This window comes from Notolabrus celidotus, chromosome 23, assembly GCF_009762535.1.
Source record: "Notolabrus celidotus isolate fNotCel1 chromosome 23, fNotCel1.pri, whole genome shotgun sequence".
NCBI lineage: Eukaryota > Metazoa > Chordata > Actinopteri > Labriformes > Labridae > Notolabrus > Notolabrus celidotus.
In genome coordinates, this window is record NC_048294.1 from 26,661,951 (window position 1) to 26,678,159 (window position 16,209).

Genomic DNA, 16,209 nt, shown 5'->3' on the forward strand with positions numbered 1-16,209 from the left:
TAAACGTGTCATGATAAACATGTGACATGGTAAACATGTGACATGGTAAACATGTGACATGGTAAACATGTGTCATGATACACAGGTGTCATAATCAACATGTGTCATGATAAACATGTGTCATGATAAACATGTGTCATGATAAACATGTGTCATAACATGTTTCATGATAAACGTGTCATGATAAACATGTGTCATGATAAACGTGTCATGGTAAACATGTGTCATGATAGACATGTGTCATGATAGACATGTGTCATGATAAACATGTGTCATCATGATTAAAATGTGTCATGATAAACATGTGTCATGAAAAACATGTATCATAACATGTTTCATGATAAACATGTGTCATGGTAAACATGTGTCATGATAAACATGTGTCATGGTAAACATGTGTCATGATAAAAATGTGTCATTATAAACATGTGTCATGATAAACACGTGACATGAAAAAAGTGTGTCATGGTAAACGTGACATGGTAAACGTGTCATGATAAACGTGTCATAATAAACATGTTTCATGTTAAACATATGTCATCATGATAAACATGTGTCATGATAAACCTGTGTCATGGTAAAAAAGTGTCATCATGATAAACATGTGACATTATAAGCCTGTGTTATTGTAAACATGTCATGATACACATGTGTCATTATAAACATGGGTCATCATGAAAAACATGTGTCATGATAAACATTTGTCATGATAAATGTCTGTCATGATAAACATGTGACATGATAAACGTTTGTCGTGATAAACATGTGACATGATAAACATGTATCATGATTAACCTGTGACATGATAAACATGTGTCATGATTAACGTGTCATGTTAAACATGTTCAGTCATGAAATCAAATCAGACCTGTTTAAGAACATAATGTGCTATCAGAAAAAGTAGAACCTGTAAAGCTCTCTGTTTTCATTTGTTCCATAAAGCTCAGAAGAGAGAATATGATTATGGTCCCAAGTCGACCATACCTCTACAATACACCTGGCCCACTGGAAACCTGGAGGGGGTACAGCCAGTCGAAGACATCCCCTATTCTCAACTGAGGTTTGGAGAGTCCCTGTTAGAGATCCATCTGAAGGTCAGAAATACTCAGACTTTGTACATGATGTTATTTCAATTTAGGAAGTGTAAACCTTTTTCCAATCAAGTTTAAATATGTTTGTTTATTACACATCCAGGCGGCCACTTTCACTCCATCAGGGCTCCGTGCTATGGGCAGAATCCACTCAGGAGGTGAAGACACAGTCACCTTCTGCACCTACAGCCTCTTGGACTTTGAGACGCACTCCACTCCTCTGGTTTCAGGAAGCCAACCCAGCTACAGCTTCACCTCACACTATGCTCTGACAGGCTGCGACCTGTGCAGGCTCGAGGGTCAAGGGTCAAGGGTCAGAGTGGAGCTCCACCAGGCATTAGGAGGAGTCAGGTTTTTGACCCATGGAAGTGGGGAAATGTCCCTCACAAGTACTATGGAAAAGAGAGGGGAGCGAATAAATAGATGCACCAACATCATTGGTGAGTAATTTGGTTCTGAATGTGATGCCTTCTTTTTGCTGCACAGTCTATTCTATAAAAATAAGATTCCCAATTTCAAGATGATTTTGCAACAGTCTATAAAATATTGCCGTGAATTAGAACATGTCACTTTGACTGCAGGATGCTTTCAGTAAGTCCATCACCATATCTTATTAACCTAGTTCTATCTCCCGGTCTATCTTTGTACCAGGTTCTGAGGGTGAAATTGTCGGTGTTTTGGAGTTTTGGGTGCGACTGTTCAATTCTGCTGCACCCATTGAAACTGTAAGAGAGAGAGGGATTGAAAGAAGAACAGCTTTACAGAGTCCTCAGCACATCTCTCCTGACTGGCAAGATGCTGCTTACGAGGTAAAATCAGAGTGATTGATTATTACAGTAAATAGGAATGATACTATGCATTGCTAAACTCATAGAACATATTTAAAAGTAAACACAATGCTGTTTGCAGGAGCTCTATGAGTACGGTGGGGGGATCCCTAATGAGTTGGAAGTCATGTTGGAATACTGTGTCGGTCTTAAAGCTCGCTGGCCACTTCTTCCTCCTGATGCCTATCTGACATACCGGCTCTACGACCTGCAGCCTCACGTCTCTCAAAGAATCCGCTGCACTGTGGACCCGGGGTTCAGTGACACTGCCAGCTACCCATTAGCAGTTACAGCTGATGTTCTGCACTACCTGAGGTATGAAAGCCGTGACACACCCGCTTGTTCTGTTGCATTTTTAGGGTTTTTAGTCTGTTCTGTTGTTTTCGACTGATACGTTCATTCTGAAGTCTAGAGACGGATTCATGAAGATCTTACAGAACTTAATGACAGTCTTCTCATTACTCCAATACCTAAACATTGATGAATACTCACAGCCTTTGACTCTGCTTTTGCCTAGGTCCAGCAGTCTGTGGGTTTATGTGTTTGATAACAGTGCAGACCGGATACCACCAACCTATATTGCCAAGACCCCCATCCCACTGCGAGTCCTTGCTTCAGGCCAAGACATCAGAGGTGAGACAAAGAGGAAAGAACTGCTGTTTTTAGGACAGACAACATTATTTAAGATGTTGATATAACATGTTACAATTATTACACAACATGATGAATGTTCAATATAACTGGTCTCATAATAAAAATACTCAACTCAACTTTATTTATATAGCACCTTTCATACATATAAACATGCAGCCCAAAGTTCTTCACTAAATAACTAAGAGACAGAAAACAACAGCAATGGTAAAATTATAAAAGGCATGATTATAAATAAAATACTTCAAAATAAAATCAATACAGTAAAATTAATAAAATAAGTATTAGTGGAAAGAAAAGTTAAAAATAAGGTAGCGTTAACAAGATCAGATGAATACAAGAAATAAGTAGATAAATAAATGTTAAAGCAATGATTATAATAATAATGCAGTCCAGGGCTAAGAATAAATTACCCTAAATTAAAAGCTAGATTAAAAGGGTAGGTCTTAAATTTACTTTTAAAATAGCATCTACCCTCTTGTGTATTTAGAAAATTAGAACCTATATTTTTTAGTTTAATCACTCCAGTAGATCCAGTAGATCTCAATAATAATAATAATACATTGTATTTATAATGCACTTAACATTCAGAGCAAATCCCAAAGTGCTAAAAGACACATCATTAAAACAGAAAAGGTAAAAGAAAAACAGGATTAAAAACAGACGAGAAGAACAAATTAAAAACAGTGCAGTTATGTAAAATTGATCAAAGCAGCAGGGAGATCAGGAGAAGAAAAGTCTTAAGTCCCTTTTTAAAGGAGTCCGTGGTCTGTGGTGATCTCAGGTGGCCAGGGAAGGCGTTCCATAGACGCGGGGCAGCGGAGTCGAAGGCCTGGTCTCCCATAGTACAGAGTCTGGTTCAGGGACAGTGGAGGCGGTTGGTGTTGGTGGAGTGGAGAGTTCTTGTGGTGGTATGTGGGTGTAGTAGTTCTTTCAGGTATGTGGGGGCGTTTCTCTGATGTGTCAGCAGAGAGATGTTGAAGTCAATCCTGAGTGAAACCGGGAGCCAGTGGAGTGACTGCAGGATGGGTGTGATGTGTTCATGTTCAAGCACTCTCATCAGGACCCTGGCTGCACAGTTCTGGGTGAACTGCAGTCTTTGAAGAATCTTGCCAGGGATCCCGATGAGAAGTGTGTTTCAGTAGTCTAGCCTGGAGGAGACAAAGGCATAGAGCAGTTTTTCTGCATCGGGGAGAGAGAGTGAGGGGCGGGGCTTAGAGATGTTTCTGAGGTGGTAGAGGGAGAAAGGTTTTTCATGTGGGCCTCAAAGGTGAGGTGAGGGTCGATAGTAACACCCAGGTTGGTGACTTTGGATGAGAGGGGAATGTTTTGGCCAGTGAAGGATATGGTGGTGAGTGGAGATGACTGGGTCTAGTGGGGGATGCCAACTAAGAGGGCTTCAGTTTTGGAGCTGTTTAGTTGTAGGATGTTTCGGTCAATCCGAGCCTTTATCTCCTCCAGGCAGGCGGTTAGTGTGGATGTGGATGTGGGTGGAGCGGCTGCAGACAGTGTGGTGTCTGTCCTGATGTATAACTGCGTGTCATCAGTGTAGCAGTGGAGGGATACTCCATGCTGGCTTCTCTTTATTTGAGGAAATGTTTATCTAGCAAATGAATCAGATGATGACTTCTTGTGTAAAAGCTCTGTAAAAAGAATGATGCAGTATAACGGAAAATAACTACATTTCAGAAAGGATTACACTTTAAAGGTACAGTAAGTAGAAATAGAAATATTTAGCGGTATCTAGAAGTCAGATTCTAGACTGCAGCGCTCTCTTGCTAACCCCCCTGTCAGGTTGAGCAGGAGCTCCGGTCATGCATGATAAGTATTTAACAAGATTTCACCATCACAAATGTCCAGCAATACAAATTCCATTTGCACATGTTGTACCCTTCAAAAGTGGAAGCATTGTTGTTTTAACAAAAACGAGGGAAAACCACACAGATGACACTTTTGTCTCCACTCTTCTGTATGGTGTCATTAACTTTCTAAGGGGAAAAAAAACATATTCAATTCACAACACAATTACACTGGCATAAAATGAACTTCTTTAAGCCACCATGACTTGGCTCTAAACAATAATATATGCTACAGTCTAATCAAGCTAGCTTATACATTATCTGAGTTAGCCAAACTTTTCAATAGTGAACAGATATCAAACACATATTTAGTAAACATAAAATAACAGTAACCCAGAACATTGTTACTTGGGTGTGTCATTAATTCAACAATGCTTTTCGCACAGTAATTACGAAAAGCATATATAAATAGTTTTTGATTCTAAAAAAAAATGGCCGGAGCTACATCGCTAGATGCTGTCAAAAGAAAAATAAAATCCTTACAAGTGTAACCGGTGGAAATCTGCGTTGTGTTTGTTTAAAGTTGACTGACGACCAACACCAGGACTTCGTTTGTTCTGCGTTTATTCTGTTAAACACACAGACAAGAACCTCAGAGTTTATAAAGTATGCAGCCCGCCTCCGCTCCTCTCCCCAAGGGATAACATACAAAAGGGCTCGTAACAAGCATAAACATTACACTCACATAAAGGATATAAAACACAATAATCATACCTGTTAAACAGACAGACAAGAACCTCAGAGTTTATAAAGTATGCAGCCCGCCTCCGCTCCTGCACAGATGAAAGCACATTTCGACTAGCTTAAACCTTCAGTGCACGTAAACCAGCACGTGCACGTTCAGTTAGTCTGCTTAACCATGACTTTAAAAAGGAATAAAAGTAAACTCTGTTTAGTATACACATAGGAACACTATACAGGACAAAAGCACACATAGAATAAGTAAATATATGGAAACATAAAAGTAAAGTGACGGACACCTACCTCTCCCCAAGGGATAACATACAAAAGGGGAGAGGGAAGGGAGTAAATCAAATATAAAGGTCAAGATACCAACAAAGAAGAAAATGACCGGAAGACGAGGCTGCACTTCAAAATACTTTTGGGAAAAGAAATATACAAAGAGGTTCTACACACACACACAGGTATACTTTGTGTAATTATAATGAAATAATAATTAATACTGCATTTTAACCCTGTTACACAAGTGTATCTAAAAAAGGGGAAATATTGTTGTTTTAACAAAAACGAGGGGAAACCACACAGATGGCGCCTTTGTTTTCGCCTTTGTTTTCACTCGTCTGTATCGTGTGAGGAAACAGAGCACGGTCCCCGCGTTGGATCCCAGAGGCATTACCAAAAGATAGTAGAGCAATCAAACTCGAACACAAGGTCTGAATAACTAGATCATTTTGTCTCATCACTGACCATGAACGTGTGCCCATTAACAACAGAGTTACATAATATTTGACAGAAAAAACAATAACGTGAACGTACAATTAGAACGTGAAATCAATCGATTGATGAAGTCTGACACATCAACTTGTCACACATATAACCATCAATCTCTTCTCCTTTATCTTCCAATCATGCATTTTGCGTGGCCAAACACTAAATACAAAACACGTATGTTAAACACAAAATAGCTCCCTCGAGGTTCACAAAAACAAAACCATTTTATATCAGGTGATTAAACACTCATCTAAACACACTTAAACAGAGGTCTAATCTCAGCCAGTGGACCAAAAACTATTCATGAGAATTTAAAAGTATTTATCATGAGATTTGTGAATAAATACATTCAACTTTTAAAATGGAAAGGGTGATCAGTCGAGTGAACTCAGTTTTATTTCACATCAATCAATCTTTATTTGTATAGCACCAAATCACAACAAACGTTATCTCAAGACTCTTTTACAAACAGAGCAGGTCTAGACCACTCTATGTCAAATTATGAACAGAGACCCAACACCAAGACAGGATAAGACTCAGTCTGACCCCACCTTAATCCACCATGAGCATTGCACTTCGCAGTATTTAGCTAGTTACAGCGGAGAGGACAAACTTCCTTTAACAGGCAGAAACCTCGAGCAGGACCAGACTCATGTTAGACAGCCATCTGCCTCGATCGAGTTGGGTCTGGAAAGAGGGATAGAGGAGAGTAAGAGAGAGAGGGAGCGGTGATAGTGATGAGACAAGTAGCAGTAGCTGTTGCCGCTGGAGTCCAGCACGTCCGTACCAGCTGGAGTCTGGAATGTCCACAGCAAGAGGACGTCTACGGCAACTCAGAGGAACCTACGAGACAAGGGAGCTCAGGGACTCCAGAAAGGTCTATGGTTAGTAACTTTAATGGGACAGGGTTAGTTAACGTAGGTGATGAGGGGGAAGGGGGAAGGGGGTGAGATAGGATCCCAGTGTGTCAGTGCGCCAGTTCCCCCCAGCAGTCTAAGCCTTTAGCAGCATAACTAAGAGCTGGTCCAAGCCTGATCCAGCTCTAACTATAAGCTTTATCAAACAGGAAACATCAGCTTTAAGCTTGCCTTAACTTTTCTCCCTGAGAGATAAAACTCTGGGTAAAGTTGAGTTTGAAGTCACTTTGGTCAGACACAGTTTAGACAGTTCACACCACATGATAGCCGACGTTGTTTTCTGAAGGGTGAACTGATTCATCATGTGCACTTCACAATAAGAATTCTGACTTTGTGTTAGAACCAGAAGAGTACCCATTACTTTTATCCATCCTGCCAGGTGACTATGTCCTAAGAGATCCATCTGGTATACCTCGAGGCATGTTCAGGGTCATGATCAGATGGAAGCACCCCTTACATCCATCTTTGGACTCTGCACTGGGAAGACGAGGAAGAGAGGACAGAGGACTGGAGAGCATTGATAGCAAGGAGAGGAGGAGGAGGGAGGCTGAAATACCCCTGACACCCAAAACAAGGCCAGGTGTTAAGGTAATGTTTTTAAATCTTCTTGTGGAATAATTTACATATATACAGTATGTAAAAAAAAATATATATATATATAGCCTATATATATACAGTATAAATATAAATCCATCCTTCAGGCATATGCTCAAATTATCCCCTGGCCCGAGCCGTGTGTGTGTGTGTTAGTGTGTGTGTGTGTGTGTGTGTGTGTGTGTGTGTGTGTGTGTGTGTGTGTGTGTGTGTGTGTGTGTGTGTGTGTGAGTGTGTTTAATGTCTGTGTATTCATGTTTATGTTTTCATTAAACTTGTTAACATTCACGTGTTTACAGCCACGACTATTCAAACACAAAAGGTCAGAAAATGTACGACCTGAGCGTCCCGTCTCTGTGACTCCAACGACCGACTGTCAGTCCACATACCAGAAGAGATCCACCAAGACTTCACGCCACATTCACCAGGGGACCCCACATCTGAAACCTGAGGCAGGACTGGCTTATGTGGCAAAAAGGAGGTATGTGTTTCTGTAGATGGACAACAGGAGCAGAGTCTTGGTAGAGAAAACTCATACAGGGGTCTGGACAGGTTTCAGTGTTTAATACAAGCCTGTCAGTCCGAGCGTTTTCAAAGTTTAAACTATTGGAAAACTGATACTGAGACAAGTTCAATGAAATCTATGAAACTGCTGTTAACTCTTGTTTGAAGATCCTCAGATGGAACTTCTTCCAAAGTGTTGAGACAAAGCGTTTCCAGCGATGCCAGGACTGAGGTAAGAGCCCTTCTGGTCTCTCTTGGCAGGCCATAAAAACATTTGAAGTGATGATTGTTATACCAGTGAAGAGAAGTTTGAAGACATTAAAGTACTCTAACTTAGATCTGTCTAATAATATAATATGTAATTCCTTCTTCTCAGGGTCATTTGTCCATGGAGGAGGAGGAGAAGGAGCAGAGAGAGAGCAGTAAATATCTTAACACCTCTTTTAAGTATCTGTCCATTCCAAGTCCTAACTCCTTTTTTAAAGTTTACAGAGAATGAAAGTAAAATACAGTTTCATCTGAAATCATTGGAATACAGGTTCTCATGCTGATAGGGTTTTATTTCTCATCTCAGCCTGTCAGACTTCAAATCAGTCAGCTCTCATTTTGCCTCTTCAGGTGAGAGCGATGCTCCAGAGTCTTCAGAGACGAGCTCCTCACAGAGCGACATTCTCATCGTTCCACCGATGCAAAACATGAAGAAGGTACGATAGAAGATGTGAAGGAAGAAAATATACTAATCAAATGTTCAATTACAATTCTGAATCATTGTGCTAACAGTGGGCCTCATTCACAAACAACTTCTTAAGATGTTTCTTAAATCTACTCTTAAGAAGGTTCCTAACAATACTCTACGTTAGGTTTATAAACGGTTCTTAAACTGCACAATTGTTCTCACCCGTGTTCTTGAAGATAAGATATACTTTATTTGTCCACCGTTGGGGGAAATTTCTTTTGTTACAGCAGCTTACAACACAGGACAGTTGTAGTTAAAAAATATAATAACAATAATAATAGCAATGACAAGGGTAAAATAAAATAAAATAAAATAAAAAAATAAAAATAAGATTAAAAAAAAAGTAAGATAGAATAAAATAGAATAAAACAGAATAAAATAGAATAAAATAGAATAAAATAGAATAAAATAGAATAAAATAAAGTAGAAATAGAATAAAATAAAATAAAGTAGAAATAGAATAAAATATGGCAACTATTACAGTTGTATACACACTATGTACACTTCTATCTGATAAATAGATAGGATTTAATTGATGAATGCCATGTCCTCATTAGTTTGGAACTCGTGCTCGATGTTTTGTCCAATGATTGATCTGATTGGACGGTGACTTTATTCTAAAAGCGCTATAAAATGATTGATACATGACAGATAAGTCATTAAATACCCGTGTGTGAAGGTGAGTTATTGTTGGTGAGGATGAGTTTAGGCGTTCTTCGACCAGAGGAACTTTTTCCCTGAACTACGTGCGTTTCGACCGGTGGACCCAGGGTCTGAATTTAGTTCATTTAGTTTAGTTCATTTTGTAGTTTAAATTTAACATTTTGTAGATACATTTAACATTATTATATCAAGGTGCTAAATGAAGGTAAACATTATATCCAACAGTTTGACTCTAACATGTCGGCTCTCAGATGTGCGTCATGTGCTCTGCAGGATTTTGGATTTTGTTCTTGTCAGGTCAGATATCAGAGAAGAAAACTTTGATGAATGTCAGAATCTTCTTAAAAACTGCGTATGTGGGTTTAAGAAGAAATTTGGTGAATGAGGCCCACTATAGAAATGCTGTTTATCATGAGCTGAGCAGCTGTTATACAAACAGACATCAGTGTGTTTCCTCTGCATCAGTGCAGTGTGATGACCTGAACACAGTGTTTGTGCTTTAAAGGGAATCAACCTGAGAGTGGAGATTCTGTCCCTGAAGTTTGAACCTACCTCACATGTGGCGCTGGACAAGTCAGTGCAGCGTATCTATGTGGAGTATCGACTGTTGGGCATCCCAATGGAGACTACAGAGACCCCTATGTCCCTCCGAAAACCAGTGAAGGGGGAGGAAGTCCACTACAATTTCACACGAGGTGAGGAGTGTGGGATTGCTGAAACTGATCATGTTTGTCATCAGAAAGTTTTTACACCAAGCTCCTTCACGACCCCCCCCCCCCCCCCCCCTCCCTCCCTCCCTCTCTCTCTTTGTCTCTCTCTCAGTGATTTATGTGGACGGCTCACAGGCAGCTCCACTCAGACAGTACCTCTACACCATGATGGAGGGCACTGACCCCAACCAGGGCAGGTAGGGGAGCTGGTGAAAACTCTGTCATTCTGCACATTGATGATGTGTTAATACTCAGACCGCCATGACCATGAGTGTATATCTCGTGTCTGTGTGGCAGGTTGAAGTTCACAGTCGTAAGTGAGCCGATGGACAACGACCACGAATGTGTGGACGTTGGGTATGCCTTCCTGAATCTACAGGAACTGCTGCTAACAGGAAATGATGTCATCAACCATCAGCTGGACAGTATGTGTTGTATTTGTGTGATGAAGCTTTTTTTAAACTGTGATCACTTACGTTACTTGTTGAAAATTGGAAATATTCATTATCAGTTGCACATGTTCTTGAGTAAGGAGTAACTGCCCAGTCCTGTGCTGGGTGTAGTTATCCATTGTTAGTGGAAATCGTGATGATATTGGAGTCAGCTAGCAAAGGGAGCAAAAACATTAAAAGCACTTTAACCAAAAACAGAGCGAGTCCAATATTTAAATGTTGGGACACATTCGATTTGCTCCTTTGTAAAACTAAAAATCTGAGAGTCATCTTTCACTGTCCTCTTACACTTCAAGAATCACATAAATGCAGCTTGTAGGCTGTTAATTGTTCTTAATAGGGATGACGCTGAAGTGTATAAAATGGTGTCATTCGCATAAAAATGTAACTTTGCATTTATTACATTTTTACATACACTCACCGGCCACTTTATTAGGTACACCTTGCCAGTAAAAGGTTGGACCCCCTTTTGCCTTCAGAACTGCCTTAATTCTTCGTGGCACACTTTCAACAAGGTGTTGGAAACATCCCTCAGAGATGTCGGTCCATATTGACACGATAGCATCGAGCAGTTGCTGCAGATTTGTCGGCTGCACATCTATGACGCGAATCTCCCGTTCCACCACATCCCAAAGGAGCTCTACTGGATTGAGATCTGCTGACAGCTGTGGAGGCCACTGGAGTACAGTGAACTCATCGTCATGTTCAAGAAACCAGTCTGAGATGATATGAGCTTTGTGACATGGAGCATTATTTGCAGGAAGTATCCATCAGAAGATACCGGGTACACTGAGGTCATAAAGGGAGGGACAGGGGGTATGATATAGATAACAAATAAAATAGGAACCAATATGGACCCTTGTGGGACACCATTTTTTTATATTCATAAAGGTAGAAGATAAGCCTTTAACCCTGACACATTGTTTCCTCTGCTCAGGTAGCTTTCAAACCACTGAACAGTTTTCAGTGAGAACCTGAGATCAGTTAACCTCTGTAGAAGAGTAATCCACTGAGTCAAAGGCCTTAGATACATCTGAGAGAAGAGCAACACAGTGTTCTGTAGAGTCAAGCCCTTCCAGTACCTTAGCTAGCACTGAGAGTTTGGATATGGGTCTGTAGTTATTTGGGCTTTTAATACTGGAGTAACACATGTGGCTTTCCAGACCTCAGGCACCTGACCATGTTGTAAAGACAAGTTAAAGATACTGTATGTATTAGTGGCTCAGTGAGTAAAGTGCTTGGGAAAGTTTCTCTGCCCTCCTTCAGATGTAGTCTGTGGAGAACGATCCTACACCCTCCATCAATGTATCTGTGAACATGTCTGACGGTCTGGCTGCCTCTGTGTCTTCTGTTTCCCCAGTTGTGAGCGTGGATGAAGAAACAGAGGTGATCGGGAATCTAAGAGTATCTCTGGAAGCAGCAAAGACTCTGACTGGGATATACCACGAGTTCTGTAAAACAAAGGAGACTGAAGACACGACTGATGGAGAGGAACTAGACGAGGAGCAGAAGAGAGAGGAGGAGAAGAAAAATCAGGAAATCCAAGTGATCGATTATGATTATGATAGTGACTTCTAATTAAAACATCAGATAGAACTGTGAAGCATGAAACAACATTCATCTGAAAAAGGAGTAACTCTATGCATTAAAACAGTGTCCTGTTCAATATGACTTGTGATGAAGATGTGATCCTTCCTTAAATCCAGTCCACTCTTCAGATCCAAAAGAACCAAAAGAAAAAGCAGTCACTCCTCAATCATGTAGAGGAACGTGTTGTCAGCTCCTGAACATATCTTCAGAGTTTAACAAACTAACCACGGACAACTTACTGACAGAGGAGTGTTTTGGGCGTATACTGTATATATAATCTGAGCCAAAAGGGAATTTGGATTCTAGAATACACGTGAACAATGAGAGGCTGAATGTCATGATCAGTGCAACACAATAGTTAGAATAAGAGACGAAATACGAGAGTAGCATTCCTGTTTTGAAATCAAGTTGTATCTTTGATTAATTAGTTTAGTTATTACTTACTGAAATAAAATTCTAAATATTAAAGTAACTCTGGGGGTATTTTAACCAAGATGATGACGAGCTACAATATATCACTGTTTCTGGTAACAAAGCGAAAACGTTATTGGTGGACCGTCGGCCATTCACTTCCATATTTTCCATAGACTGTATGATAAATGGACGTAGTCTCCGTGACGTCACTCATCTGTTTCTGAGCGCTGTTTTGAAGCCGATCGTTGGCAGGTGCCATATTGACATGTTGAACTCAACCAAACTTTGTCTAAGCTGGTGTGAGGTAAAGAGGCGGGCCTTTAGCTTCCTCGCTAACAGCTACAGTGTTCCCGCCTGTCAATCAACTCAAAAATACTTCTTCAAAAATACAGAGTTATGATCAATTCTCCCCCTTTCTCTATCAGCACACTCTGTGGGGGGGGGGGGGGGGGGGGGGGGGGGGGGGGCACAGAGTGTGCTGATAGAGAAATGAGCCTAAAAAAAACCCTACACTGTTTTTTGAACCAGGCTGTAAACATGTTTATTTCTGCTGTAAAGATCGTCTCTTTGAATGGGTGTGTATGTGGTTTATGGTGTTTCTGCAGCCAGCCTCTAGTGGACACTCCATGAACTGCAGTTTTTAGCACTTCCACATGGGCTTCATACTTTAGGACCGGAGGTTGCAGCTTGGTTGAAATACAAGCTACGTGGTCCTGTAACAGGCTGAGGTACTTAGTCGAGGGGCGCAGTGTTAGCTTCTTCAGCCTGCAGCAGGTGTGCTGTGTGAACCAGCTCCCTCCACCTCCATGCATCTTTCTCATTTTTATTGATCATTTTTAACCACGATGTGCGTCAGCCACATCCAGCCGACGTCTGTTTAATATTTAATGTGACTACAACTTGTCTAAAGATCAAGACTGAGACTACATTAAAAAATAGCTGCTAAAATTAACACTGTTGAAAATCAGGGAGAGGTTCTTTCAGAACCCTGCATAAATCTACACCATTACAACTCCATAGCTTGCCAGGGAGGATTCATGCTTGCTCAAGCGATGCAATCACATCCTTCTGGCTGAATGCAGCCTTCAAATGTTTATTTGCTTCAGCATAAGGACTTTGTGTTTCAGCAGGAAGATTATCCCTCACTATGGTGAACAGTTAACAGTCCTGGTGGTCGTCTAATGTTACAATGTCATTTAGCAGGGGTTACCAAACTTTTCAGCCCACGCCCCCAAAATATAGGTGCCAAAGACTCAGGACCCCACTGTCCCTCAAAGTGATTTAATGTAGCTGGTCTGCAGAAAATGACCCTACCTATATGATCATGTGTCTGTGTTTCCTGTGCTGTTATGAACTAACCTGCTGCTACTGATGCTTTTGATAATTAACTGTTCACTAACCCTAAACTTAGGAGTCATCTGGAGAAAAGAAAGACAGAACACTCATTACATTTTATATTTTCAAGGTTTTATTTCAAGGTTAGCTACTATTTTTGTCCATATTTTAACTATAATGGGTAAAATGTACTATTTTTAGATAACTTAAAAAAATAAACATTCTGGAAGACATCTCACGGCCCCCCAGTTGTGTCTTGCGAACCCCCAGGGGGTCCGGACCCACACTTTGTGAACCCCTGGTCCAATGAGTATCTCAGCTGCTATCATTGTTGGTAGATTTACCCTGATGTCCTTGTAACAAGCCTCTTGAATTACCTCATAGCAGTGGACTCAGAGTCCTCTGGTTTCACTTTGTCCACAGGAGGGCGCCACCAACACAAAGCTGAAGTTTGACTCAAGTTTAAAAGTTTCAATTTTCTTCAGAGAAAACACAGTTTATTAAAAATGTAAGTTATTCTCCTTTACATAGGGTGACTATAAATCACCTGTATTGGCTGGCTGATGTCCAGCTGAGCAGGATTCCTCATCAGACATGACATGTTGTCTTCTTCTTCTGTTGTGTTATTAAGCTCTGGGATGAAGTTGGATGACCAACGCACAGTGATAGTCATGAGCAGCTGACTTACTGTCCTGAAAGCTATACTATGCTCGTGGTTAGCACAGCTAGTAATGGCTCAGAGAGTAAACAGAATTCCAACAGAAGATATTCATTAAGAAGTATCCCAGAAGCAGCAGAGTAGGCGTTGTGGGTTTAAAACAAAAAAACCAGTAAAACACTTTGGGGGGTCAGCGGTGTCCCCTGTGCACCCAAGGAAGAGCCGCCTCTGGCATGGACATGGTGAGCTTGTCCAACCTAATGAAACACATCATAATAAATCTAATGGCTGAGGCAAGGTAAGTTTCAAGTGGGTTTGAACCCTTTTTCCTGAATGCAAGCCTTCAATGATATCAGTGTGTTAACCGTTTACTGCTTCAGCTTCCAGACCATAGTCAGGAAGCACAGGGGAGACTTGCGGGTCTGCTCCAGGGATGAAGTTGGTCCAACTTCAAGGCTAACCCCGTACACTTCAACTTCTATGCAGCCAGTGGTAAGCAGTGGACACGAGTCCGGCTTGGTCTCATGTAGTTGTGGCTTTATGAGTGTTCAAAGATGGCACTAACAGATGTCATAAACACACTAATTCTTGCAGCGAACTCTCTTTCTCAACTCTCACTTCACACACAGACGTCACATCCTCTTTCACTCTCACTCACTCTAGCTTCCACACTTATACACAAAGCTGTGCTCTGATTAAAAACACAGACACACAGGTTAGCGTGGGTAAGTCATGTGCATTAGCTGTGACTCAGGTGAAATGTGGTCAGCCAGGCCTTCACACCATAATGAAGCCTCATTGTTTGACTTTTTGTCACAAGGTGTCCCTGCCAGCTCCTCAAACTAAGACCTCTCACAATAAAACAGGAACTTATTGTTCATTCTCTGAAAAACCTTTGATGTGTTTGAAAATTTGTATACCATAGACCTCCCTGGAGTCCCTGAGCTCCCTTGTCTCATAGGTTCCTCTGAGTCTCTGCCGTAGACGGGCAGCAGCTATTTGTTAGTAGCTCGAGTCGTTCGTTTATCAATCTGAAGGTTGGCGGTTCGATCCTAGATCGCCGCTCCTGCAGTCACATGCCTAAGTGTCCTTGAACCTGAACCCCACATTGCTCCGCTGTTGGTTAGTGGTGTGTGAGTGTGTATGAACTTTGAGTGGTCAGAAAGTAATGCAAGTACAAGTCTAAGTCTAAGTAAAATGCACCGAACATTATGTCCCTCATGTGCTGTGCACTTAATATAGAGACTAGTTCTTCAGTGATTTGATTGCTTTTGTCTTCTTACAACAAATACCAGAAGTGAATAATAAAGGACAAACGCCCAGCTTTCCCTTTTTACACCATTCAGGTGCTAATCCAGAACACACACTGTTCTCAGTTAAAACATGATGCCTTCATGATATGACATTCAGGGGACAAATACAAGTTTAACTAAACCTTCAAGAGCCAATTCTCGGATCCTACCCTCCTCCCATCACTTACTTTAACTCTTCCTGTCCTGTATAAGTTACTAACCATAGACCTTTCTGGAGTCCCTGAGCTCCCTTGTCCCGTAGGTTCCTCTGGATCTCTGCTGCTGTGGACGTGCCAGACTCCAGCTACTACAACTACTACTATCTGTCTCACCACTATCACCTCTCCTTCTATCCCTCTCTCCAACACGGTCTCAGCAGATGTGTGTCTAACATGAGTCTGGTCCTGCTGGAGGTTTCTGCCTGTTAAAGGAAGTTTGTCCTTGCCACTGTAACTTGCTAAATG

The 16,209-nt window shown here is 41.1% G+C and overlaps 1 protein-coding gene across 1 annotated transcript in view; it reads left to right on the forward strand.

The window, feature by feature from the left end:
- Positions 1–12,111, forward strand: part of rpgrip1 (RPGR interacting protein 1) — a 20,122-nt gene extending 8,011 nt beyond the window's left edge. The window contains exons 16-29 of the mRNA XM_034676764.1: positions 943–1,094; positions 1,195–1,531; positions 1,743–1,900; positions 2,001–2,233; positions 2,436–2,551; positions 7,177–7,385; positions 7,691–7,872; positions 8,064–8,127; positions 8,272–8,317; positions 8,514–8,599; positions 9,800–9,989; positions 10,117–10,201; positions 10,302–10,429; positions 11,817–12,111. Coding sequence (XP_034532655.1) covers positions 943–1,094; positions 1,195–1,531; positions 1,743–1,900; positions 2,001–2,233; positions 2,436–2,551; positions 7,177–7,385; positions 7,691–7,872; positions 8,064–8,127; positions 8,272–8,317; positions 8,514–8,599; positions 9,800–9,989; positions 10,117–10,201; positions 10,302–10,429; positions 11,817–12,034 — 2,204 coding nt within the window. The 3' untranslated portion in view covers positions 12,035–12,111. The remainder of the gene's footprint in view (positions 1–942; positions 1,095–1,194; positions 1,532–1,742; positions 1,901–2,000; positions 2,234–2,435; positions 2,552–7,176; positions 7,386–7,690; positions 7,873–8,063; positions 8,128–8,271; positions 8,318–8,513; positions 8,600–9,799; positions 9,990–10,116; positions 10,202–10,301; positions 10,430–11,816) is intronic.
- The last annotated feature ends 4,098 nt before the right edge of the window (positions 12,112–16,209 follow it).